Raw genomic sequence first — 25,815 nt, forward strand, 5'->3', positions numbered from 1 at the left:
ACTATTTTTATTATTGGACTCAACATGGTTTGCATACCGTTTTTTCAAAAACATATTTAATAAAAATAGTTGCAATTTTTTCCAATCAACTGAAAAAACCCGATAAGACTAACATGCGAGAAAAACAACTAAATTTATGTTTTCTTTTTTTTTTTTAATTCCCGTAGTTAATTATGATTATTCAGTATTGCGAATCGATTTTGGATTTTCCATTTTTTTACTTGACTTGTAAGTTTCGATACGAATAGCATTAATGAAATCCCCGTGGAGCGTTAGGATGTGGTGAAATGGGTAATACCTACAGGGGAGCTAGCAGAAAGCCCCAGCATCAATTTATGCTTATAATTTATTTCGAGTTTGGCGATGAAGAATAGGATGATGTGTCGAAAATTCTACAATATTTGTACCACTCAATTGTAATGAAGCAGCGTGATCTGCTGAAATCCAAATCATTCTTTAAGCGACTATAAACATTTATGTTATAAGAAAACTATTAATATTAAAAACAGCAAGTCTTTAGTATGTTTATACAAGCATTACTATAACTTAACTAACGAGGAAAACAATTATAGGAAGTAATAAAAGTCATTACCAGAACCGAATTTGATAACAATTCGATATCGACCATTTACGTATCTATACGTTTCTGAATCAAACACAAAGGGCTTTTGCCCTCTAATAAACTTAATTGGTCACAGCCTGAACAGGACTCAACTTAGAATATCAGATCGACCCTATTTCAAAACGCATAAGGACTAAATTCAAACGACACGATTCTTGCCTACAAACGCTCGACTATATCAAGAACAACTATTCCAATTAGAACCTTCGTTTCTAAAGCGGAATTTACAGTGTAAACAAGGCATTTCCCGCGGATTCGGTCACTTCCCTCTAGGTAGCCACTAACTGCACTATTTGACTTCGGTGTCTGAAGGGAAATTAATGAAAATTCTGTGGGCAAACTTATCTACGTAACGCTTTTAAGAGACTTTAACTAGTTTTGTCTACGAATCTAGGTAATTCCACTCTATGAAATTTAGATTTGAAGGTTTAACTTTGTGATGTACTTTGTATATTAATTATTAAATTAGTTTAGTTCTTCTGTTAGAGTATAGTTTCAACTGCTTGGTTCAGTGTATTGTTTAATTTGAATTATTGGAGAATTTAATATAAGTTATTCATTAAATGGTTTTTGTTCTTGCTTTTGTCCTTTATTATGTGTATGTTATATACACTACTAATTAAAAATCTACAATTCCCAACTCGGGACAGCGAAAGCATCGACGTCAACCAGCACTATGTCTTAAAGCCGAGCGAATAATATTAGGCCTCGAAGGAGTATTATTTATCAATGAAATATCTTAGGTATTTTATAAGAGACCAGATTTTGGACGTGCCAAGTCAGAGGTACTGATTGCAATCAGTTAAGCAGGCGCCATATTTCCAAGATGGCGTGGGTGAAGCGGCATCTCTAATGACTCTTCCATGCGTTCGCGCTGCAATAATTGCAAGGCATCGGCGCGTGCCCTTTGATCTCACTAAAGTATAGTTATTACGGACAAGATAGGGTGAAATGAGCGTTAAAGAGGATCGAGAATTGTCGGTTGTCAGATAAATTATACATGAAATAATAAAACGTGTTATAGGCCTCGTTACGTAGGCTAAGGTTAGGTTGCACGGTGATCACATTATGATTCGTTTAGATAGCACACAACAGCACGAAGGAATTAGTCACTTAATTTATGTCAAAGCGCTAAAGTGGAAAACCGGTAAAGGGATTATTAAAGCGATTTACAAGAGGTCTTATAGCTTGAGCGTGTTTCAACTTCCAACACAAGATTAGGTAATATTTTATTAATATTCGTTAGTACGAATGGGAAAATTTTATGTGTTCTTGTATTGTTAGTCCATTAAATGATTAATTTTGATGTAAAGATTAATTGTAGCTTGATAAATATAAATAATAAAGTCGTCATCAAGACTCCTAAAATCCAAAAATCGTCAATACCCACAAGACAATAGACAATAGTCCAAGGGACGCTCCCTTGGACTATCTTCTTCCCCAGTCCTAACACAAGCTTTAAGGTCACTTAGAGGCGTTAATAAGTATATAAATAATAAAATAAATATTGGACAACATCACATACATTACTCTGATCCCAATGTAAGTAACTAATGCCCTTGTGTTATGGAAAGTCAGAAGTAACGACGGCACCACAAACAGCCAGATCCAAGACAACATAGAACTATAAAACTAATGAACTTTTTCTACATCGACTCGGCCGGGAATCGAACCCCGGACCCCGTAGTAGCGTACTCATGAAAACCGGTGTACACACTACTCGACTACGGAGGTCGTCATATTAGTAATTCCTAAATGGTATTGCAACTATTCTTAAAAAAACATACTATAAAACAAGATCATTTGTTTATCAAGGTTATTTTAACTTGTGTGTATAATCAGTTGTGTCTTTTGTTGGTGATTTATCATATACTCGGTTGTACATTTTGACATACTACATTCAATTTCCCGGTCAGGTCTTTGGTTTTTGAAGTTTTGAAGAACAATTCTGTTTGACTTGGTTTTATAACTGAATTTTACCGTCCCACCGAAATTACGAGTGATAAGATGTCTACACTGATTATAAATTGATTAGTATTAATCGATTTTTAATTAAGCAATTATACTCTTAGTGTATGTGTGCGTGTCCATGTAAATTTTAAGTAAATATAAATGCAGAACTTTAGCTGTCATTTACTTTCGAAAAGTTAAAAAAAAAAGAAAATTGACGTCTGTAGCATATAGACTATGGATTATCGTTTTGGGGCATATTATTAAAGCTAACTTTATACATAACCCATTGATAGTATTACGTTTTTTTTTTATAAATATTATATTTTATACTTATAATTAATCTCAAAAAAAAAACTTAAATATCATTTAAATCTGTGATTGTACTTGGCCAAAGGCCTTTTCCTTTAGTTGAAACAATCTTCAACCATATGCATGTAACCTAATTACAATAGTTCATCGTGAAATGCTCTCTACACGTAAATTTTACCTTATGACCTACTTCGCAGGCCATAATTTAAACATTCACTCGCTATAATTGCTGTTAAACATGAACACTTAAAATTAATTACTGAAGCATTGTTATATTGTATTAGCATAAATAAACTCACCATAAACGGTTAATGTGGCTGACTCCGAAATTCTTTTTCCTGCAATGTTCTCAGCCACGCAACTATAGTTCGCCATGTCCTGGATAACAAAAACATAAAACATAAATAAATGTACACAATGTAATAAATATTAAAATGTTACAATGAGATCAAAACAGGAACTTTGTCATACCAGATTAAGTAAAAATAAATATAAGTATTAAATATAATATAATAGTTAGCTATAAATTTAGTAATATATAGATGATTTACTTGGTGGTAGGCCTTTGTGCAAGCCAGTCTGGGTAGGTACCACCCACTCATCAGATATTCTACCGCCAAATAGCAGTACTCTGTATTGTTGTGTTCCGATTAGAAAGGTGAGTGAGCCAGTGTAATCACAGGCACAAGGGACATAACATCTTAGTTCCCAAGGTTGGTGGCGTATAGGTGATGTCAGGAATGGTTTATATTTCTTACATCGCCTTTGTCTATGGGCGGTGGTGACCACTTACCATCAGGTGTCCTTATGCTAGTCCGCCAACCAATGCCATAAAAAAAATGATGAAGCATGCAAACAATAAAAACATCAATGTGTTTATATTGAACTCGGTTTAAGTCTAAAGAAACATTAGATGAAGATAGCTTTGAACGATGTAAACGCATGACTGTAAACATTATATTTAATTAAGAAAATGGCTCCAACACCTACAGAGATAATGTTACGGAGCGAGTGACACTGGTTGCAATTAATCCATGCCTCGCCGCAAAGGCTAATTAGTGAGTTCTCTGTGTAGGAAACAGGAGATGGTGTGAGTTATTTGCTATTTTGTCGTCATGGTGCTGCGTTGAGTTGATTACGGGGGACACCGGACCGTGATTGTAATTATGAACCTTTATAACGAGTTATATACTTATTTTATGGATAATCTAAAATACGACAATTTATTGTATTTAAGACCGATTTTTTTTTTTACGGTTAACTTTTATAAGACAATCAAATTAAAATTTTCTACTTACTGTCAAAATGTAACTAAAACTAGTTCTTCAAAAGCCGGCTCTTAATAATATTTTAAATAAATTAAATTTGAACGCTTTCCTTGCTTTCTTAAAAATATTTCAAATTGAATTTAAAATAAAAGTTCGTTCTAAAAATATGTCATGTTCATACGCTAAATATTCCTTATGAATAATATATTAAAACCGACAAGCACAATAAAATTAAATTAATTACACAAGACAAATGTCCCTTCCCATGAAATGTAGAATTAAATTAACCCCAGCTCTCAGACTTTTATCAAGCACCGTCCAGTATGCTTTGAAGGAGTGTACCGGAACGTGACAAAAAGGTGATTTCAACCGGCGACACCGACTCGCGTCGCAATTAATAAATGTCTGTCGCGCTCGACTAATTAGTCGCAGTCGGAAAGATAAATAAACAATTCGCGACAAGATGCTGCGATTGTCCGCACCAACACCAAGGACTTGGATGTAAAGTAATAAGGACTGCCATTCTTATCGGACTCAAATCTTAAGTGAAGAAAGCACCGACATTTAATAGCAGGCATTCAGTAACATTCATCGCATGCTTTTAAACGATAAGACGTCTAGTTGACTATAATGGATGAAAAAAATACTAACTTTTCCCTACCATATTCCATTGAGAACGAAATGCTTTGTGCTGTCAGTGAGTTTTTTGAAAAACAAAATAACGTTACAAAAAATCTATTCAAGTGACACGCTTACATCAGATTCGCCAGAATAATACCATTAAAATATACATGGCAAGTTGAATGAAGGAGTGTCGCGTGTGTCAGAATAACTGACTCATCATTTTGAATAACCAAATGTACGAACGAGCTTAAATTAGGATTTGCTCTCTCATCTTAATGATAAATTAGCTTACAGCGTTTATACTTTAGAAAACATGTACGAGTCGACGCGTAATTAAAACATGTGTTTTTATTATTCGAACACCAAAGTCATTGTTTGACTTAGTGGTTCGATTAATTACGATTTTTATATTTTATAATAAATCATTGGACAAAGGGAAGGTTTTAAGATCATCATCATGATAAGTGGGGATGAATAGTTTAATTTAAAATTGACGACGAGTTTAAATGCTAATGAGGATATTTGTCCAAGTCTCACGCTTATTAAGACATAAAACTGTCACACTGACACGGAATACATTAATATGGAAATTGTAATAGATATCATTATATAATGGAAGGTATCGTATCTTCAAAATATATTAAAAGATTAAGACACGTCTTGGTATTAGGTTATCTAACTTTTAGAAAACTTTGAGCTCGATAAGAGTTATTTAATGTATATTAAATATTTGAATGTATGCATTAATTTATGTTAATAAGATTACTAATATTTTTCAGGAGGTAGAGCTTGGTAGTGCAAGCCTGGGTAGATATCTAACTTAGTATCAAACTTGCAGCCAAGCAATCCTTAGTATTGTTGTTTGAAAGATGACTGAAGGGTATGTCATCTTAGTGCCCAAGGATGTTGGTACATTGGCGATGTTTAAAATGATCAATATTTCTACAGTACTAAAATGTATGATTACCAGTCTGTGGTGGTGATTCATCATTGGATAGTCCGATGGCTAGTCAGCTTATATATTTAAAAACAAAGTGTCAAAACAAAATATTCTGACATTTTAATTCACATGTCAACAATATGACAATACGAAACAAAGACTGTAGCTCAAGTGTTGCAATAAGCTAATTTATATTGAGATTACATATTTATGATATAATTGCAAAAACTCGTGAGATTTGTAGGAGCTCTAAAATATACAGTTAAGTTTTATTATGTAATCAAATTTCTGTCTGAAATAAACTAAAACATGAAATGAATACTCTAGTACAATTTCGCCTTTGACTTTAAGAGCACTTTTGACTCGTTAATTTTGAAAGTAATGATTGCGTTAGTTCGTTATGACTTAACCTTTTGTAAATTGTTGATTATATTCAGAAGCGAGATTATATTGGCTTTAAATCCTTAAATTATTATTATTTCATTAAAATTTGTAAATTAGAACATTCACATTAGCTCTCCCTTTGAGGAGAAGGTTTGTAGCATATCCCACCACGCTGCTCCAATGCGGGTTGCTGGAATACATATGTGGCAGAATTTCGTTGAAATTAGACACATGCAGATTTCCTCACGTTGTTTTCCTTCACCGCCGAGCACGATATGAATTATGAACACAAATTAAGTACATAAAAATTCAGTGGTGCTTGCCTGAGTTTGAACCCGAAATCATCGGTTAAGATGCACGCGTTCTAACCACTGGGCCATCTGGGCTCTTAAAATTTTTAATAAATTAAATATAGGTTTATGTTTTTCATCGAATGCGACAAGGTAATTTCTACAATGTTTATATGTCGGTTTACAATTATTTAATAATTTATATGTCCAAAAATATGTTGTGTAGTCGGGCTTCATATTTTGCAGACAAACTTAGGTAATATTTTATAGAAAAATAGTTCACTCATAACAACACACAAGGTGTTGTTTCAAGAAGGTTTATTATCCAAAGTTATTTTTAGATTTTTCATTCACAAATTTTATTATTCAACTCTTGTAAGCCAGGTTATGTACTTTAAAAAGTGTGGATCAGACAGAAAATATGAATTGTATTCTATTAACATATCTATTGCCGGTAATTAATTTTTATTCTTGGTAGTTTCTCTAAATGTAATCTACATTCCGAATCAGTAACATAATGAATATTAGACGATTCAAAACTGCTTTTAAGAGCCTACTTAAATACAAAGCATTTTGATTTATTAACTTTGGTATTTACTTGTAGTAATAAATCATTCTGCCCATTCCCACATATTTTATAATCGGTCGCTTGTTCTGAGGTCGTTTAAGAGATCGTTGCGTTAGCGATGAATTCGCCGGCGGCACTTAGTACTAGTTTGTACTTTTCTATATATCAATGTTATTTATATATGTACAACAAAGAATAAAAATATATTCAACGAAAAATAGAAAGATCAAACTCGAATCAAATTAGATTTTGTTTAAATGATACGTATATTAAAAGGTAAATTACAAACAGTTTATGTTCGGTTGAAGTTAAAGAGATATACGCAAAAAAAGCTGTATAATTAAATTAAATAAATTGTAAAAGAATCGATCTCGTGAATGGCGCGATTTGAATGTATTTATGTAAATAAATTCGTATTTAGCGGAAAAGCAACTTCAATATGCAACGTTGTAAGTTGTTTTGCAATTCAATATGTTTCCAGAAAATCGTGTAAATGTAAAACATATGCAAAATATTACTGTATATATTTTATTTGTGAACGTTGATGAAGATTCCCGTAAAAGGCTTTAAGGATGTAAATGATTAAATGGTTAATACTAGCACACCGAAGAAATGGCAATTCAATTAAAGACTAAGAAGAAATGGAAGAGAAATGCCTTTTACTATTATTATCTGGTATCGGATCGACATTAGCGTAAATTCTTTGTAAGTACTTTAAAGAAAAAAAAGGATTCCTTTTAAGTGAATACGTCTGTTTTCATTTTTATTCTAATACTTTATTTTCAAAGCATACTGTCTTCTGAGAGCCTTTTTGGCTAAAAACAATGGAATCATTAAAAATTAAAACCTTCTAACATTAAAAGTGTAAAATATAGATGTAATTCTTACCTGTAAAGTAGCTCTTGATATAAGGAGATTTCCTTCAGCAGAGATTAGTACATTGTGGTCCTGTTGCAATGGTATTCCATGTTTCAGCCATGATACTCTCGGCGGAGGCGCAGCAGTCGGGGGTGAGCAGCGAAGCGAAGCAGCAGATCCTACCTCCACCGATGTCGGTGATGGCGATAGCACGAATTGCTTCTTCAGATCTATGAATAGTTTCATATTCATTACAATATCATTAATATTCACATACCTAAGGAGAGTAATAAAACAACCACAAAATAAGTTAATATAAAATCTATCCCGGATTGTGACGTCAAGAGAGCCAAAATAACTGAAGTAAGCGTTCGTATTTCAAAATCTTCTCTCATAATATTATTGATTATTTAATTATCTGAACTAAGACGGCAGATAGGCGTGTGAATTTGGATCTATTGATTGAAATTTCGGTAGCATCACTGATTCAATAAATTGCTTTCCAATGCTCCTAACTTCCTAAGCCGGGAAGAAAGCCTTTGATCAATAAAAGAGATATTTTAATATTATAAATTCGACAGTACCCCTGTCTGTCAGTATGTCTGTTACACGGGCGAAAGAACCTTATTTCATGAAACTTAATATGAAGCAAGCTTGATCTCCAATGAGAGACATAGCCATACTACGATTAACCCCTAAAACGCAAACGAAACCGCGGGCAACAACTAGTCACATAAATTTCACAACGTTTCTTTTTAATGTCCGTAGCTTATAAAGATTATTTTTCTATTGTATAAACCATCAGATATTCACCATCTTTAACGCACGAAAATAAAAAAAAAAAACTATTGATACACAAATTTATGCTGATTATGAATGGAATATAAAAAAGCCATTTCTATTGTAATGCTTTTAGAATACAATAATCGTAATTAGATCGGTACCCGCATACGTCACAATTAATATCGAACAAAGTAATCCTTGATATGAACATCAAACGTCAATATCAATTTATAGGTCACGTGATATCTCAACATTGGCAATTGAATAATTGTTGCTATTCCTAAATCAAATTCGAAAAGATATGTTTCTATCAAAAAAAACGTTTTGTCAATAGTATAAACATTTTTTCCGAAAACAAAAATTTAAATCATGCTGATTAATGAAGACATCGAAATTCAATTCAACGTCATTCATTGGTTGCGTAATTCTATAGCATCTCTTCTCTTCCCACATCAATCTTAATAAAAAACATAACGAGACCACCTATTACATAATATAGACCTCGTTCCCTCCCACGAACGATAATTGCTCTTCATTAAACAATTAACCGCTGTTTTGGCGCGTTTCAGCCGATCAGTTCTTAATTAAATATATTGACATCTTGTACGATCAATTATTAAGACCACATTAAAAATGAACAGAATAAAGTTTTAGAAAATATATTACATAAAGTGCAGTTTAATAAAATTTTAGTAACGGAAATTGTGTGAATTTTAGAAATAAGAAATTTCTTGGAGACATGTCCAAGAATAAGAACAGTACCGAGGAATGGTACATAAATATCAACTGTTTTGAAACGATCGCGAACGAAACTAATATTCTCTAGTTCACGTACACTCGGTGCAAAATGAACGTTTCAACTCTTGAGTGCTTTAAGCGAAGCGGAGCTATAAATCTGGCGAGTGTACGCTCCATTACTCGTCCGCGTCCCGATGCCAGTATGCACGTTGTGATGTGTTTGCTTAGCTGGCGGCCTCTGTGCTGCGGTTGTTTTAAAAGAGATTTGCTAAGTCTATTGTTTGTCCTCTATGGATTGAAAACAGACTAACCTTTTTTGTGTTGTCTATGTTTCAATTTGAACGGTAGTATGATACACCGATGTTTTTGCTCTTTTAAGTGATTCAGCTCCGGTTTTATTTTGTTTTTCATTCATGAATTTATCAAATTTTCTTATACAATTTATATTTGAGAAAAAAATTGATAAAACGTTAATCAACGATGTTATAATATATATTTTATAAGCACCCTACGATAAATACTGAAGTTACTCAAATGGTCTATTAATAGAGGCTTAATGAGAAAACACAGTTTTGTACGCAGTTGTAAAAGACAACATTCAAGACAGATGTTATAAATTGGAAGCGGACTTTATTAAAAGCATTTTAAGTCACAACAGATAAATCCACGACACTATAAATTATTAGCCACAAACTATCGTTTATTTTTCGGAGCACTTACGATTCGCAAAAACGAGCATCTGGCTGTGAAGCTACATAAATTATTTTATCTCAATTGTTGTTAGTCTTTACTAATTTATTTTTTTCACACATTTACGCGCATTTTTTCGCTTAGATAATTAATTTTATTATTAGATTATATTAGATTTGTAAGAAGCAGTCGAATCCCTTTTTCTTTATTTTTTGTAAATGTATATTGATAATCACTAATTGCACTGTATGATACGATAGTACCATGCTTGAAGTTTTTACACAATCCTACAGTGACTGTAAAAGACTTCACTCAATTTGTTGAACTATGTGCGTATTTCCTTGTAGGATAATTCGAAATTTAATATCTTTCTATTTTGTATGATTAATTTTACGTAATTTTTAATTTACTTAAAATAACTTGAAACTTCATTTCTGTAGATAAATAGTCTTATTTTCAACGTTCATTTCTGGATTCTCAAAGGTTTAAAAGGTACTTAATAAAAGCAGTAAATATTCTAAAGCAAAGAGACGAACTAACAAACTGTTGGCATGCTACCAAATGTTCAAGATTAAGTATACTTTGGCATCAAGTTTCAACACTAAACGCTACTTCAAACACGGCGCAGTAAAAACTTAGCGAATTCGGTGACAGTGGTACAGAACAAGCATACGCAGTTGAAACTCATAAACGTCTAAATATACACGAAGCAGAAGCTTGTGAGACATCTCCACTCGCTCCTAATTGCGCGAAGAAACCGTGTGTAATACAAACGCCTCTAAATTTCAATTCCGACAGTTTTAATTGTTCCGTGAGAGCTTTAAATACGCTCTCAAGTGGTATCCATGTAGCTATTAATGATGATACCTACGGCATAGTGAGTGTAAAAGTGTCACAGCCAAGTCTTCTTGTTAAAGATTTACAAGCGACCAATGTACTTTACTCAATCTCCTAAGTACCAACGATGTTTAATGGCGTAACACATGTTACAAATAAGACGATAATATTAACGTTTAAAAAAGCAAGATTATATTAAGAGACGAATTTGTAATCGTTATAAGTAACATTTGTTTAAATTATATCTTGAAGAGATTTCATAAAATTTTGTTTGCTAATTAAACTTTTAAGGAGTAATTTTCTCAAGCTTAAATTGTGAATGAAGGAATAATATTTCATGAAAAACTTTATGGTAAATGTAGAACTGGTTCAGCTGATGGGCGTAAATGATAAGTGGTGGGTAACACCGGTGGCGGGGTGTTCGCGCAGTGCTATAAATTCAGCCAGCTACGTTTCATTTCCTGAATAAGATTCGTACCAAGTGAACCGTATAGATATAGCGTAACAAGTAAATCATTTCATATGCACGCATATTTATATTCACATTTAATATTAAAATTATATATTTTTAAAATTATTTTATTTGTTGCCTCTAAATGTAATTTACAAGCATTATGTTACAATCCATGTATGTAAATGTTTTTGTCATATTTAATGTCGTTAATATCATAACAAAATTGGCGCATATTGTATTTATTAAAAATAAAACATTAAACAATTTGTAATTTAAAGAAAATTACGAAATTATCCATGCACTTAATCTTCCTTCACATAAATCTGAGAAGCGACCTCCACCGACATTCATTTAATATTCACAGAAGATTTACTTCCATTTTAGATTGAATTTAATCGAGGCCCACCGTAATGGATTTTATTAAATAAAGAACAACGTTTATAATATAAGAACAAGCGCATACATCTTTGTTGAACATCAGTTTGATGGCTGCCTTTGGTTCCAGCCATTTGTCTTGTCAAAATAAATCCAAAATTATCGTGTTTATATGGAAATAGACAACTGTATAGCTTGTATACGAAATGAAGAATGAGAAAGTAGTTAATATTTTTTTTCATTTTATAACTTAAATTTCGAAATAATTTAAATTTACGAGTTTTTCGTCATTTTGCAACGAGTTGCGCATTCAGTAGTTGTCGCAGTAAAACGTGTAGATGTCCCACTGCTGGGATAAACATTTCTCTCTTTTAGTGGATAGAATTTTGCGTTTATCCAGATATGAGATGAGATCTGGTGGAAACACTCGAGCCATGTTTTCATACGAAACTTATTGTGTTGTATATCAATCTTCACGATGATTTCCTTAACCGTCGAGAGATGAACTATAAACTTCAATTAGGCACATCACAAGTTATTAGTGCTTTCCTGGACCCGAACCCACAATATTCATATTTTATAATTACTCAACCTTTAAGCCTTATAAATTATAACGAAACAAAAATATAAAATAACCATAAAATTTTAAGCAATTTTTTAAAATATTTGGTAAGGTAAGCTCTGACCATTTTTAATTTTATAGTCCTGACTATATCTTCTAACATAACCCATTTGAACAATAGCGAAGTCAAAAAGTTTCTATAGTCATTTTAAGACGGCGGTAAACGACCGATAAATGTAGGTTAGACGAAAATAGCTAACGGAAATACTCAAATTATTAGTTTTGATGAAATACTTTACCACGCCTCGTTTACAACGGAAATATAATTTTATACATAGTTTTATTGATGTCATGTAGTTATCGATAAAGTGAAAAATTGTATAACTTCTTATTTCGCGGTAATCAAATATTCATAGTTTAAATTTATTTGCCAATATACGTTATTGTTATGAAATGAATACTATAAAAGCCGGGCCTAGATTAAATTTACATAATATTATTTATGGAAATTTAAAATTGACAGATATCATAGGAATTTATAAATGTAGACAGCATTTCGTTTTCAACGAAATTTACATTTAAAGTGATATTTTTAAGTTAGCATCGATATCACATTCATAGTTTTTAATTAAAATTAAATATTTGTAATACTCACATGCTAGTTCAACGATTGCTGGCTGACTCCTGATGTCACCACGACTGCTCCAAGCATGACAGGTGCATGAAAATCTATCTTCACCAAAATATTCTTCCAAATGATCTCTCGTTACGTTACACTCGGCTTCAACGATTCTAACACCACTTTGAGGATCCACGAATTCAAATTGTGTACTACCAACTGACCGGATGTCATTACATTTAAAATAAACTTGCAATGCATTAGCTGCACGACACCTTAGCATTGCTGGCTTATTACGTACTACGTAAGCGTGTTGAGGTTCAAGTAGGAACATGGGTAGATCATCAGTGGAACTTTGGAGTAAGTGGTCTCCAGACAATGACGGCAATTCATCAGCATCTTCTCTATTTTCATGTTCATCTTCTTTATGGTTTTCATGATCATAATCCTCCTCTAAATAATCACGGTGATGTGGTGGTGGATTATTTTTTTCAGAATTATATGGATCTAACGCTTCGACTCCCGCAGGGTGTGCATATTCGGGGCGCAAAGGTATTGGTGGTGTTGGAGGAACCGTACTGTGATCCGGTTCAGTGGAGCTGGGCTCGTCTGTAACAAATAAAAATATTGTAATCAAATAGTATCTAATCATGACTAAATAAAATTGAGCACTTAAATCGTGCTACATGTCTACTGACACAGAAGTCGTTTTTTGTTAAATATTGTCTGTAGAAATTGCTATAAGCCTAATTGAATAGCTTTTGAAATAATTGATGATTGTAATTTAAATATGATACATATTATATCAATAACCATTTAAATTAGTAATCTAGTACGCATCAGTTTGGTTCAAGGTAATGGGTGTCATGGCTGTACGCATTTGTAACTTAGTAAATTGGTCCGAGCACAGTAATAGTATATATATTTTATTTGAGAACCATTTCTAATCTTAATATAATCCACTGCAATTGTTAATAGACTGTCAGTTGAAATAAACGGCAACTGTCACAATAACGCGTCCCCCGAGTGCCGGCATCGATTTCTCTCAAAAGTCCACACCTGGTTTGACGCCTCACTCACGCCTGTTTACACGCAAAACATAGCTGATATTTTGATACAGCATACCCTACAGAAACGGTATGCCTCAAAATTCTAAATTGAACCTATTGTGAAAGTCGTAAAGTAAAAATTCTAATACACAATTGAACACCCTCATCAAAATTTCGTTTAGAAATTGTTATCAGTGCATCAGCGTTCATTACTCTTGCAATAGCGTTGACAGTAATACTAGGTTTGTATTATTATTTGAAACGGGGAATGGCACGAAAATAAACCGCAAGTCGAGTGAAGCGAGGATAACTTAATTAGTTTCACTTCCGTTCAGTATATTTCTATTTCCGTTTTCGTTGAGACCGAACGTTATTTCCTTCTCGATTGTATTTTTCTTTAATGGGATTTGTTTTGAGAGCCTTTTTTGCTCAATCCCATAACAACCTTTTTAATATTCACCTTAGGTGTTGCGGTAATCCGCGCCTCATTTAATTTTTTGCCTTGCAATTCATAATTATTTTAATAAATATAGTTGTTGGAATAATCGTTCGACTAGATTTATTGGTACCATTCTAATTAAAAGTATATGTTATCGCGTAACTTAAAAGTAAATAATATAAATAAACTATATTTTATTGTTGTTGTTACGAAATCCAAACACGTTGAACTTATTGTTGCAAAATTTAAATTTTTAATTTCAACGATACATCAATTACAATCCGCGTAACAGGAAATGAAATAATACAACGTTTTTAGTCTGACGATATTTGATAGTTTGAAAGGCACACGTGACAGCTTGGTACTCATTCAACTGTTATTCTTTTATTCAGTCAAACAGTGGGGCATTGTGTAGCTTCTTCCTCAATAAGAGTATGTGAATCTGTTATAATTACAGAGTCAAGTGACATACCAATCTAGTTCCCAAGCTAATACAATGATTATTCTAATTTATAGCTTAATATAACTTATAATAAAAATTAGACGTAAATTCTCGTAATCACCTACAGCCTCCGGCATATCTATTAGCATTTCTGATAGTGAAACAACTTCATCAATATATCTTTTTAATTAGTTTTTATCTCTATAAATAAAATCTCTTTTCTTTTTCTACGTCGTTATTTGTCTTTATTGATTTGTTAATTTAATTAACGTTCACCGTTAAATACAATTATCCCAGAGCGCGTGAAATTCTATTTATAAATCAATATTTCCTAATTTAGGTCGTCGTACGTCGTTCTTTGAGTTGTCAGAGAGATTCGATTTTTAAAAACATTGACCTACATCAATAATATATTCCAGATAATTGTTATTACCGTTAGGTTATAAGAAATCTAGAGAGAGTTAAATTGATAGGAATTGTGAATGAAGCATTCAATTTATAATATCCCTACTTAAATGGTCTTACCTAATCTGAACTGAATCTGAACTGAAGACATGTATGTAATAAATTAAGAACCTTTAATACACAACATACTAACTTGATGATATATGATTTTATTGATTATATTTAAAAATGTATAATGGTAACTTGTAGTTTTATATTGAGACCTTATAACTATTTTATTATATTATGGGATTGGATGTGTAGTAAAGCTAATTCATTTCGCTGTTAATCGTATTATCTGAGCTAGATTTTATTTCCAATAAAGATTTTTTCCCTTCTGTTAAGCCCCCAGCTGTGATCGAAATCAATTTTATCGTTTTGTAATAAGATTAATAGAGATGTATGTGTGGTCCATACATAAATGTATTTTTATCTGTCTGTTTAATTTGTAATTTGTGTAGAACGCTTAATTTTAAATATTTATGCAAATTATCAAAACTTATGGCACGGGACCAATCCTGCAAGACTAAACATTATTTTAACATTGAATTGTTTTTCAATATCGCGGTCATTAAATACAGGATTAGTTATACAAACAACATATGTATATACATAACATTTCTGACTACGATTACCGTGGTAGTATGTATATTTTCAACTATCATTCTACTTATGTGAAAAATGAATTAATTCTAAGCAATTCTTACTTTTCTAATTCAGATTAAAATAAAAACATCTCTCTTATATGAATGTTAGGCCACAGTTAGTGATTAACGACCAAATAAACGTTGACCCGAATATAAATATTTTCACAGTTTTAAAATTCCATATAACACAAAAATAAAACATGAATAAAATGGGAAAATTAATCCAAATGGAGAAATTCCTCATCACCGACACGATGTGAGATATGTTTGAACTGATGAATGTTCGGATTCTTGACGCGACTAACGAGATCTAAAAACAAAACAACATCCGATCAGAGTCATCCAGTTGAAAGGAACCGCATCTTGTTATTTCGTTCGAAATTTAAATAATTAAGACGGGAATTGATTATATTTAGGAACCTTGAGATTAATTTGATCTGCATGAAATTAGAATGTTCAAATGAATAGCTATCGAATTTGCAACTACTGAATTTGTAGTTAATCTGCTTTAAAATTTATCTCCTTATTCACACTTAGAGAAATAATATTTCATTGTAATATAAGTCTCCAATTAGTTTGGATTTAAGATTTCACTGCAGATGACGCAACTTTGTTGAAAGACTGAATTGTTGCAGCGTATTCAAAATTTTGCCACTGCAAGAAGTTTAATTGATAAGAGCACCTTCAGCTCGAAGCGGGAGGATTGTAGTTCAAATCTTGCTGAATCGTACTATTATACAATTTAAAATAAAAAAAACTTATCATCTATGCGTAGACCAAACTCAATTCCAGATAATACGATTACAAATCTAAATTATCCATCAAAAATGCGATCTAATCCGTCGCGCTGACGTTTATGTAATAGCACGTATGTATGTACAATGTATATAACATTACATTAACAGCCTGTAAATTTCCCACTGCTGGGCTAAGGCCTTCGAGGAGAAGGTATGGAACATATTCCACCACGCTGCGCCAATGCGGGTTGGTGGAATACACATGTGGCAGAATTTCGTTGAAATTAGACACATGCAGGTATCCTCACGATGTTTTCCTTCACCGCCGAGTACGAGATGGATTTTAAACACAAATTAAGCACATGAAAATTCTGTGGTCCTTGCCTGGGTTTGAACCCTAAATCATCGGTTAAGATGCACATGTTCTAACCACTGGGCCATCTCGGATCTATATGTATGTACATGAAAGCATAAAAAACTTTAACATTATAAATCCCTAATAAATTAACGTTATGTGGGACTAAACTTAATACTTCAAATAGAAAAATAATGAATAAGCTGCAGCTCTAAAAAAGCGAAATATCATAATATTATTCTTGATAAGAAAGCTGTTATTATTAAAATTCACAAATTGTTATTACAATAGAAGTTTTTTGTCAGGCAGTTGAAAAAAACCCAATCGCTCGTATATTGGATTCGATCTCACACTTGACCGATGTTATTCGAGATAGAGGAGACTTTATTGATGAGAAATACTTAATCAACGTCCGGAAAGTATTCTTGAAGCTCGAATGCACTTGATACGTTTGATTCGTTCGTTCAATGTATACAAAGAACCGTTCGTTAAAATACCTTTTTCATATTATTTACTATTTCATGCAAATACAGAGTGATTAATCTGTGCACACAATTTCAATACAATATTTATTTTTGCTATAGTATATTGTAGTTGATGTGCAGTTATTTGGTAAATTAATTTTTAAATAGTATGTGTGTATCTTAGAACACTTTGACTCTAGATGAACTGCAGTGTTATAACATTTTTTTTTTTTTATTAGCGTTAGCAGCCTGTAAATTTCCCACTGCTGGGCTAAAGGCCTCCTCTCCCTTTGAGGAGAAGGTTTTGGAGCATATTCCATTACGCTGCTCCAATGCGGGTTGGCGGAATACACATGTGGCAGAATTTCGTTGAAATTAGACATGCAGGTTTCCTCACGATGTTTTCCTTCACCGCCGAGCACGAGATGAATTATAAACACAAATTAAGCACATGGGAATTCAGTGGTGCCTGCCTAGGTTTGAACCCGAAATCATCGGTTAAGATGCACGCGTTCTAACCACTGGGCCATCTCGGCACGGTTATAACAATATTATATTGTAATTTAAAGAAAACTTCTTAGTAAAAAAAATATCCCACAGCTGGGCAATGCCCTTTTAAAAGGAGACTCGGAGCTAATATTACAACGCTTATCGTGCGGGTAGGTCGTAGGAGAAAATATAGGTACATGATGTTAATTCTCACTCGAGACATGCATATTTACCTATGGCGCATATTTACCCCTTCAACACCGAGTACTAGATGAATTATAAACACAGATTAAGCACACGACAATATTTCTGTTGCTTGCCAGAATTTTCGCCGCGCGGAACCCGCAGTTTACGGTTAAGACCCAGTTGATCTATCTAAACTATATCGGTTCGTGTATTCTTTTATAATTGTTATGTATTAATCTTAAACATACATAAGTTCAATTTAAATTAATTATTTTATACGTTTTCAAATTATTAAAAAAAACCATAATTTTTATTTATACCAGAATTTAAATAATTTACGTTCACAATTAAGTCATAAAATATTTAATATCGAACGAACATTCATATTAAAATTGACATAAAATCTAATTTAATATATGCAAACTAAAATTTATAGTTGATTTCAATTACAACCGTGTATAAATTTCGAATAAAAATGTCAAGTATTTTAAATATCGAAGAGAAAAAAAAATATATACACTCCAATAAAAACTAATGACAGCTCCGATACCAACATTCCGTAACGATTGGTCGAATTCTCAAGCTTTATCAAACGTCAATAGATGGTACTTTCTTAAATTACAACTTATGTAACGAGCTTCATTAAAAATGCTTCAATGCTTTACTCACACATTTTATCACTGAGCATAACACATGCTAGCAATAACGCGGTACGAGTGGTGCTTGAATTATATGTTATTATATCGTCCAATAGTGGATATCGGACTTATAAAGCGTCTGTTTTTTGAGTGCATCGATAAGCCTGTATTTTATTATAGTTTCCCGCAGTTTCAATTTAGTCTTTTATTTTCATCTGGATAAGACTTTCTGTATTATTTAAAATAATTACAAAAACATCTCAGTTCGGTTTTTGCTTTGATCGATGATGGTGTTATCGTCCTGATTCAGTTCGGTTGCGGCAGCCAATTTTAATGGAGATCAAACAACTACGCAGGACAAATTATAGTGTAGAAGTGGGTGCTTAAACAGAAGTGCACTTTATTTTTCCACACTCTCATAATCTGACACGACCGGAAATAATTCAGACACAGGACCAACGAGTTTACGTGCTTTTTGAGGCACGGGAATGTACACAATTCTAATTTCTAGACTCCGGACTGTTACTGAGAATTTTTCGTTAGGGAAACGAATAACTTTTTATAGGCCCGACCTGGGGTTTCAACCTCTGGATCTGTGGCCTTATATATAGCCACTGGATCAAAGAAACTGTAAAGTTGCTCTGGTTAGCTCTGGTTATTGTGCATATAAATTTAACTGCGTGACGAAATTCATGAAGTATTTTAATTATTCGTAAAAAATCTTCATTCATAAAATATCTTAATTTTAAACTTGTTTTTTTTTTTTTTATTTATATATTTCGGTCAGTAGTTAAATTAATGGGATATATTATAGTGTGATATACTTATTTAAAACGACTGCGTCATACTCAGGCCTTGTTTTATGTTAAATCTACTCTTAGCACATTTTAATGTTCATTATGATAGAAAACATATTGCATACGTAAAAAATAATAGATAGAACCATTAATTCAATTATATATTTACATTTGCAATGAAACACGTGCTACTGAAGAGCCATTAGTACTGTCAAAAAAAATATCAAAGACTGCATTTGATATATGTTGCGAGCGAAACGTCATAAAACATTCAAGGATAGAACATTCGCATCCGTTCCTGAAGATGCTCGCTTGATGCAGTTACTCGTAAATGCACTTAGCTCCGAGACGTAAAAAGATGCGCTGGTTAATGGAACCGTGGGTGGTGATTTGCTCATAAACTTTACTTAAATCAAATATTAAGGGATATCATTGCGATATTTTTACGTTATCATCAGATTATTTAAATATTTTTTAAATAATTAATCTTTCATCATATTTCAATAGGACGAGGTTTATTTTATATTTAAACATATCTCGGATGTCGATTTTAAACTATTGCTCGTTTTGGTATCGATTTGAAGCTTTTCAAAAAACTGATCAATAATGGAGCTAGGACATTGTCTCAGTTTGTTATAACGTTTTATATTTCTAATATTTTGTTTTTTGTTGAACTCGATTTTATTTTTGGTATACTTTTACGAATATTTTAAATATTATGATAACAGAGCATTTAATTTATTGCCTCGTCGAACGTATTACATTGGTAATATTTTGAAATGTAAGATAAACAATATAGGGAAATATTTACTTATTTAAAATGTTTCAATATTTAAAAAAAAAAATGAGGATTAGTAAATCCGGACCGAAGCATCCATTAACACAATGTACCAACAAGGTGAAGACCCAAATCTTAAAATTACCTTCGAAAATCTTTTGAGCGTCGGAACCGACAAATTCTCACCCTATTGCAGAAAAAATACAAAAGCCGACCACACCTACAAAAACTTTGAATAGCCACCTTTTACGTTAGAATTGTAACACGATATATACAAAGAGTAGTCGAGTGCCAGTCAAGAGGTTCCCAAACAAGATAATCCCTTTGTTAGTCAAGTTATAATGGTGTCTCCTGGGAGTCTTCTATTATTTTCTATTTCGTTCACAGCAGCTGTGATGTGTATTAAAGTTTCATATTCCAACGTAAATGATGTTACAGTTCCTGGATGGGGAGCTACAGGTTACGTGTTGGAAATGTTTTCTGTTTTAAAGAAATCGTTCTTTGAAAAAAAAAATTAAATTTTGACGGATGTAAACAATTTTATTACGGAACTTTCAGAACTTTTTGTACATGGGAACTCGTTAAACTCAGCTTTGCGCGTGTGGGTAACCACCACTCAGCTCGTAATGCTGTGTTCCGATATGACAGAAGAAAGGGGGACACGTTATAGTTTACATGGTTTATATCTTACAATTCCAATGTCTGTGTGCGAGTTTGGTCACTTCATATTATGTATATCATTTGAATTTAAAAAATCACCATTTGGTAAATTTATTTTATTGCTATAAGTAGGTAAGAAATGAAAAGTATTTTTGTATATACAAACAGATTCTATACACAGATTTAATCTCCAAGTCGTACATAAATATGTTTAAAAAACCTGTTTGATTATACAATAATCATTTAACGCAATGATTGTAATTAAGTCTTCATTATAAATACATTCTTTGTTTTAAAATCATAAGTCTGTGCAAAACTGACGTCGTGATGAATTGTAAATTTCAAATTTTCATACATTAAGTATTATTCTTGATAAAATGAATTTCTTAGATTTTGTTTCTATAAACGGTTCTAATGCGATAGTCGTGTTCGGAAGTCGCCCGCAGGTCGTCACGATTAAGTGACTTTTTTGCGAGAGCTTCTTCCTTAGCTTTCTAAGAACTGCCTTTTTTGGTAACGGTTCCACGAACGTAATGAAAGGTCAAAGAATTTTCATTGTAATGTCTTATAAGGCGATTTCAAGTAACTGTCTACTAGAATTGTAATCACTGCATCGCATGAAACAATGTGTATTTACTGCTTAAGTCTTATTAAGTCAAATTTGAAAAACATCTAATAATATTATTTTTGGTCAGTCACATTTGCAGAAATAATCCTCTATGATAAAATATGATGGTTCCTATAATGGATTCACATGTCGCAGATTTTTTAATTCGACCTCGAATAAAAGGCCTCACAATGTTTTTCTTCACCGCCGAGCAAAAATTAAACACAATGAAAATTCGGTGATTTTTAGGTTTGAACTCGCAATTATCAGTAACATTTTGAAGTTCTAATCACTGGGCTATCTCGGTTCAAACATTGTATTCAATTTTCGTTTCAGCAACTACAAGCATTTTACTGAGACCAATCTGTTTTAACGAATTTAAGCCCTCCAAAGTACAATTTCAAAGTTCCCGTTTCTAAGTCGTCAGTATTTTTTGCTCGGCAACTTCTTATCTTACTCAAGATTAGGTGCTAAGTCTTTAAGTGAATTTTCGGCATCTTTAATTTTTTCCAGACCTTGGGTTGGGTTTTAAAATGCGTCGGGTAAGTGGAATTTATTAGGGTAAGTACGAGGTACTGTTAAAAGTTTTTACGGTTGGTTAAATTAAGAATTTTCCGTAGGAAAAACTTTTACGCCTATATAATTGAGTGTTTGAATAAAATAAGTTTATATTGAAATTTTTATTACCGGAATGTATTCGGAATTATAGTCAGAAGGCCGAATTAAAAATGGAATCGATCCCTTGTTTGCTTATTTAGATTGAATACGTCATTTCAAATAATATCAGACCTTGGCAAAAATAATTAATTCAGTTAATAATATAAGCGAGACAAAACAAGATTTAGATCATAGCTCTTTTATAAGAGAAAAAAAAAATCTCACCATGTTTATCCGCGGCGACGGCGACCACCCATAGCACGAGGAGCACGCTCCTGCGCGCCATCACTTACATGCGCGCGCGCATCACCTAAAACAATAAGCCTTGTTTGAGTACGTGAAAGCTGACCAATATTTGATCTTATATATTTACTTTTGACCAAACGCTGAAACAAAGAATGTCCAACGTTTAAAAATATGAAGGCAATATTTTTATACAACAGGATATTTCAAGGTTAAATATTATGATATATAGATTAGGTATATAACAAAATAAATATTTTTTATATAATAATTATTTGGACGTATGCATCAAATGCATCCTAAATAAATTTAAAAAAAAATATATTATTCAATTTTATTATTATTTAAAATACCTTATTATTTTCTTTGTCATTTTATGTTAAGATCGTTTTAGTAAGATTATACCCCACTTAATTCTTTTAAGTAACACTCTCACCATATCTCTATCAATGTACTTTTCCATAATAACTTCATATTCCTCACATTAAGATTAGGTATTATTATAATGCTCTGGAGCGTCGTGGAGAGTTTTTCTAAGCCACGGCGGAACTAATTGGGCCCTTTAGGGGCTTTTGGGGTAAAAAAAAATAAACGACCGTGTGGGCTCCAACACGAAATGTGGTAAAACCGCTTTTAAATCGGTCGAATTGTGAAATAATAGAGTCGGGAACTAATGCTTGGCAATGGACTGGGCGTGGATCGGATGGTGCGTCATTATGTATATTCTACCGTATACACTTTGAGGACGACTCTGTATTTATATTTCTTTGTCTGTTTTGAAGTTTTATTGATTTATCGACGTACTAGCTCAAATTGGTTGGCAAAATAAGGTGAATGTATTTCCATCCGTAGTTCCAAAATCGAAATTTAAAATCCACCAAGTGAAGTGCTTTGGGTCAAAAATAATCCTAAGGGTATATAAAGCATACCACAGTCCAAGTAATTTATTATAACCATTAGCCTTACTATAGAAGATAAATACTGTTGTTTTTTTCAACAATTAGCTTCTGCATGCCTTAGAGGATTTGACGTGTAAGGTTTTAATTTAATATGTATAAATTTCCAATTATTACTTCAAATCGAAAGGTGTTTATAAAGCAATGGGTGCTTACAGAAATTCGACATAATAAGTTTCAATCGCCCAGATGGTGCAGCATGTCCAGTAATCACTGGCAGATCGTAACTGAATCAATCATGATTCGACAAAATTAATAATGTTATTATTATAAATTATCTGTTTTGAGATGCATAGTAATTTAATTTCTTTTTAATTTATCTATTGCTGATGTAAATTTTAGATACAATTATAAAAAAAAACATATCTAAAATCCTGTCGCAATTTCCTTTCAAAAGTATAATCTTTAAGCAAATTGTGACGTAAGTAAGCATACAGACGTGGGCGGTCGTGTTACTGAGATCAGATAAGACGGATAGAACAGTAGCACCTAGTTAAGGCTTTCATAATTACCACGATGATAACGACTTTGATAACACTGTTGGAGAGATTAAACTAGTTAATGCTTGTGTAAACGTCATTAATATATTACCTACTCGAATAAGATAAGTGATTAAGTATAACGACTTTGTATTTATTTAATAATAAACATAAATAAATGAACTTGGGAAATGAAAACATATCATTAGATTTATTAATAACCGGAAAACAATTAAATTATGAACAATATAAACGATAAGACATATTTGCGAATAAGCAAAACAACTTTTCTTTCTGCTTTCTCTTGGACTCTTTTCAGGTCTGAGGTGGTTCTTCCCGAACCAGTGGTGCATTTATTTTTTAATAGATATTTTGACTTTCTGACAGGGATCCGAAATGATCCAACGCAGATACATGTCATCAAAAACAAAGATCGTTGGTATAATTCTGGGCATGCACAGTTTGTCTTAAATTGTGTTCAAAATTTATCTCATGCTACGTGTTGTATGAAAACATCGTCATGGGACCTGCACCTCTCTTGCGAAATTGTGCTTCATATTAAACACACCGCTGTGGATTAACGTGTTGGATATTTATTTAACTGAACCAGCTTGTCATAGCAGGCTTGAGCTTTCTTACTTAACACATGGACTCAGTCACATGTGGTATTTATTTATAGTTATTTTAAAAATATTATATTTTATCCAATAACTTTTATCAAGGGTACATATAATAACAAAACAAGTGATAGCGTTATTGGAATGAAATAAGTCTCCCTTTGTAGAGATATACAAATACAACCATCGACCAACATCTGTACAAATATTTGTCATCAACGAGAACCAAATCTGTGACCGCTAACGCAACAGCCAATTGCTGAGACCACTATGTCAACTAATCATCTGTTTCAGTCAAGATATTTACGAGTCGTTAGCTTTACTATTATTACAATTCTTAAGTCTCGTCGTAAATCGAATTAACCATAAAATCCACAGTTTGTTTAACTTTCTCGTCATTAGTTCAAGAGTCGGTACACAAGCTCAGCGCCATTAAATTACAAAGTCAACCTTAAAGTATTTTCAGATATTTACCCGATACCTTTTAAGGGTATCGGTACTAAAATTTAACTACGTATAATTTGTAATGTTTTAAATATAAGCACTGCGAAAACCAAACTTTAATATTTGGAAGCAACAAAATACTTAACTAAATATGACAATAAATATTCGCAACGTATGGGACTAAATATGATTTCGGTATAACATAATATAAATTTTGCTATCATATAATCGTGATTTTTTTTAAAGTAAAATATGTATGTTTTGTCATGACAATAAACAGTTCGTTTTAGAATACTCTATACATCTGAAACTAGTTGTCGGCCACGGCTCCGATCGCGTTTTAGTGGTTTTCCTTCTTTTGACTTGAAGCTGTGAAAATTTAATTAAATTCGGTTAAGTGGTTTGGCAAACAGACTTACTTTCGCATTTATAATATTAGTTTAAATGAACAGACTGAGTTATCGATTGACACAATAATATTTTAATATTGTCTTTAAACAATACTACCAAAACACGGCATCGACGAGACAAAAATCTTTAAACAAAATTGTCGCGTTGACTTCATTGTATAGTTGATATTTAATATTAGATCGGCTCCCAAGGGAACATTGTTTTATTAAAGATGAACGCGTTTCCGCCGATCTTATCAACCTTCGTAAATAACCTCGACGTTGCTTTTGCATCTTAGAAGTCTCATATTATATAGATGATGAGCTTTCTCAACCACAACGATGTTTTTATGGGCGTTTATTATAAAGATTGACTTTTTAATTCTAAGCGCATGATATTGTTTTGTTTTTTTTTTTTAAATAT

At 32.5% G+C, this 25,815-nt stretch overlaps 1 protein-coding gene across 2 annotated transcripts in view; it reads right to left on the reverse strand.

The window, feature by feature from the left end:
• The window catches only part of LOC113396356 (netrin receptor UNC5C-like), a 64,157-nt gene that overhangs the window by 30,609 nt on the left and 7,733 nt on the right, over nt 1-25,815 (reverse strand). For both annotated transcript variants that reach the window (XM_026634262.2, XM_026634261.2), the window contains exons 2-5: nt 22,489-22,573; nt 12,911-13,483; nt 7,847-8,046; nt 3,184-3,262 (exon numbers count right to left, since the gene is read on the reverse strand). In XM_026634262.2, coding sequence (XP_026490047.2) covers nt 3,184-3,262; nt 7,847-8,046; nt 12,911-13,483; nt 22,489-22,549 — 913 coding nt within the window. In that variant the 5' untranslated portion in view covers nt 22,550-22,573. The remainder of the gene's footprint in view (nt 1-3,183; nt 3,263-7,846; nt 8,047-12,910; nt 13,484-22,488; nt 22,574-25,815) is intronic.

Source organism: Vanessa tameamea, chromosome 6 (assembly GCF_037043105.1).
Source record: "Vanessa tameamea isolate UH-Manoa-2023 chromosome 6, ilVanTame1 primary haplotype, whole genome shotgun sequence".
Classification (NCBI taxonomy): domain Eukaryota; kingdom Metazoa; phylum Arthropoda; class Insecta; order Lepidoptera; family Nymphalidae; genus Vanessa; species Vanessa tameamea.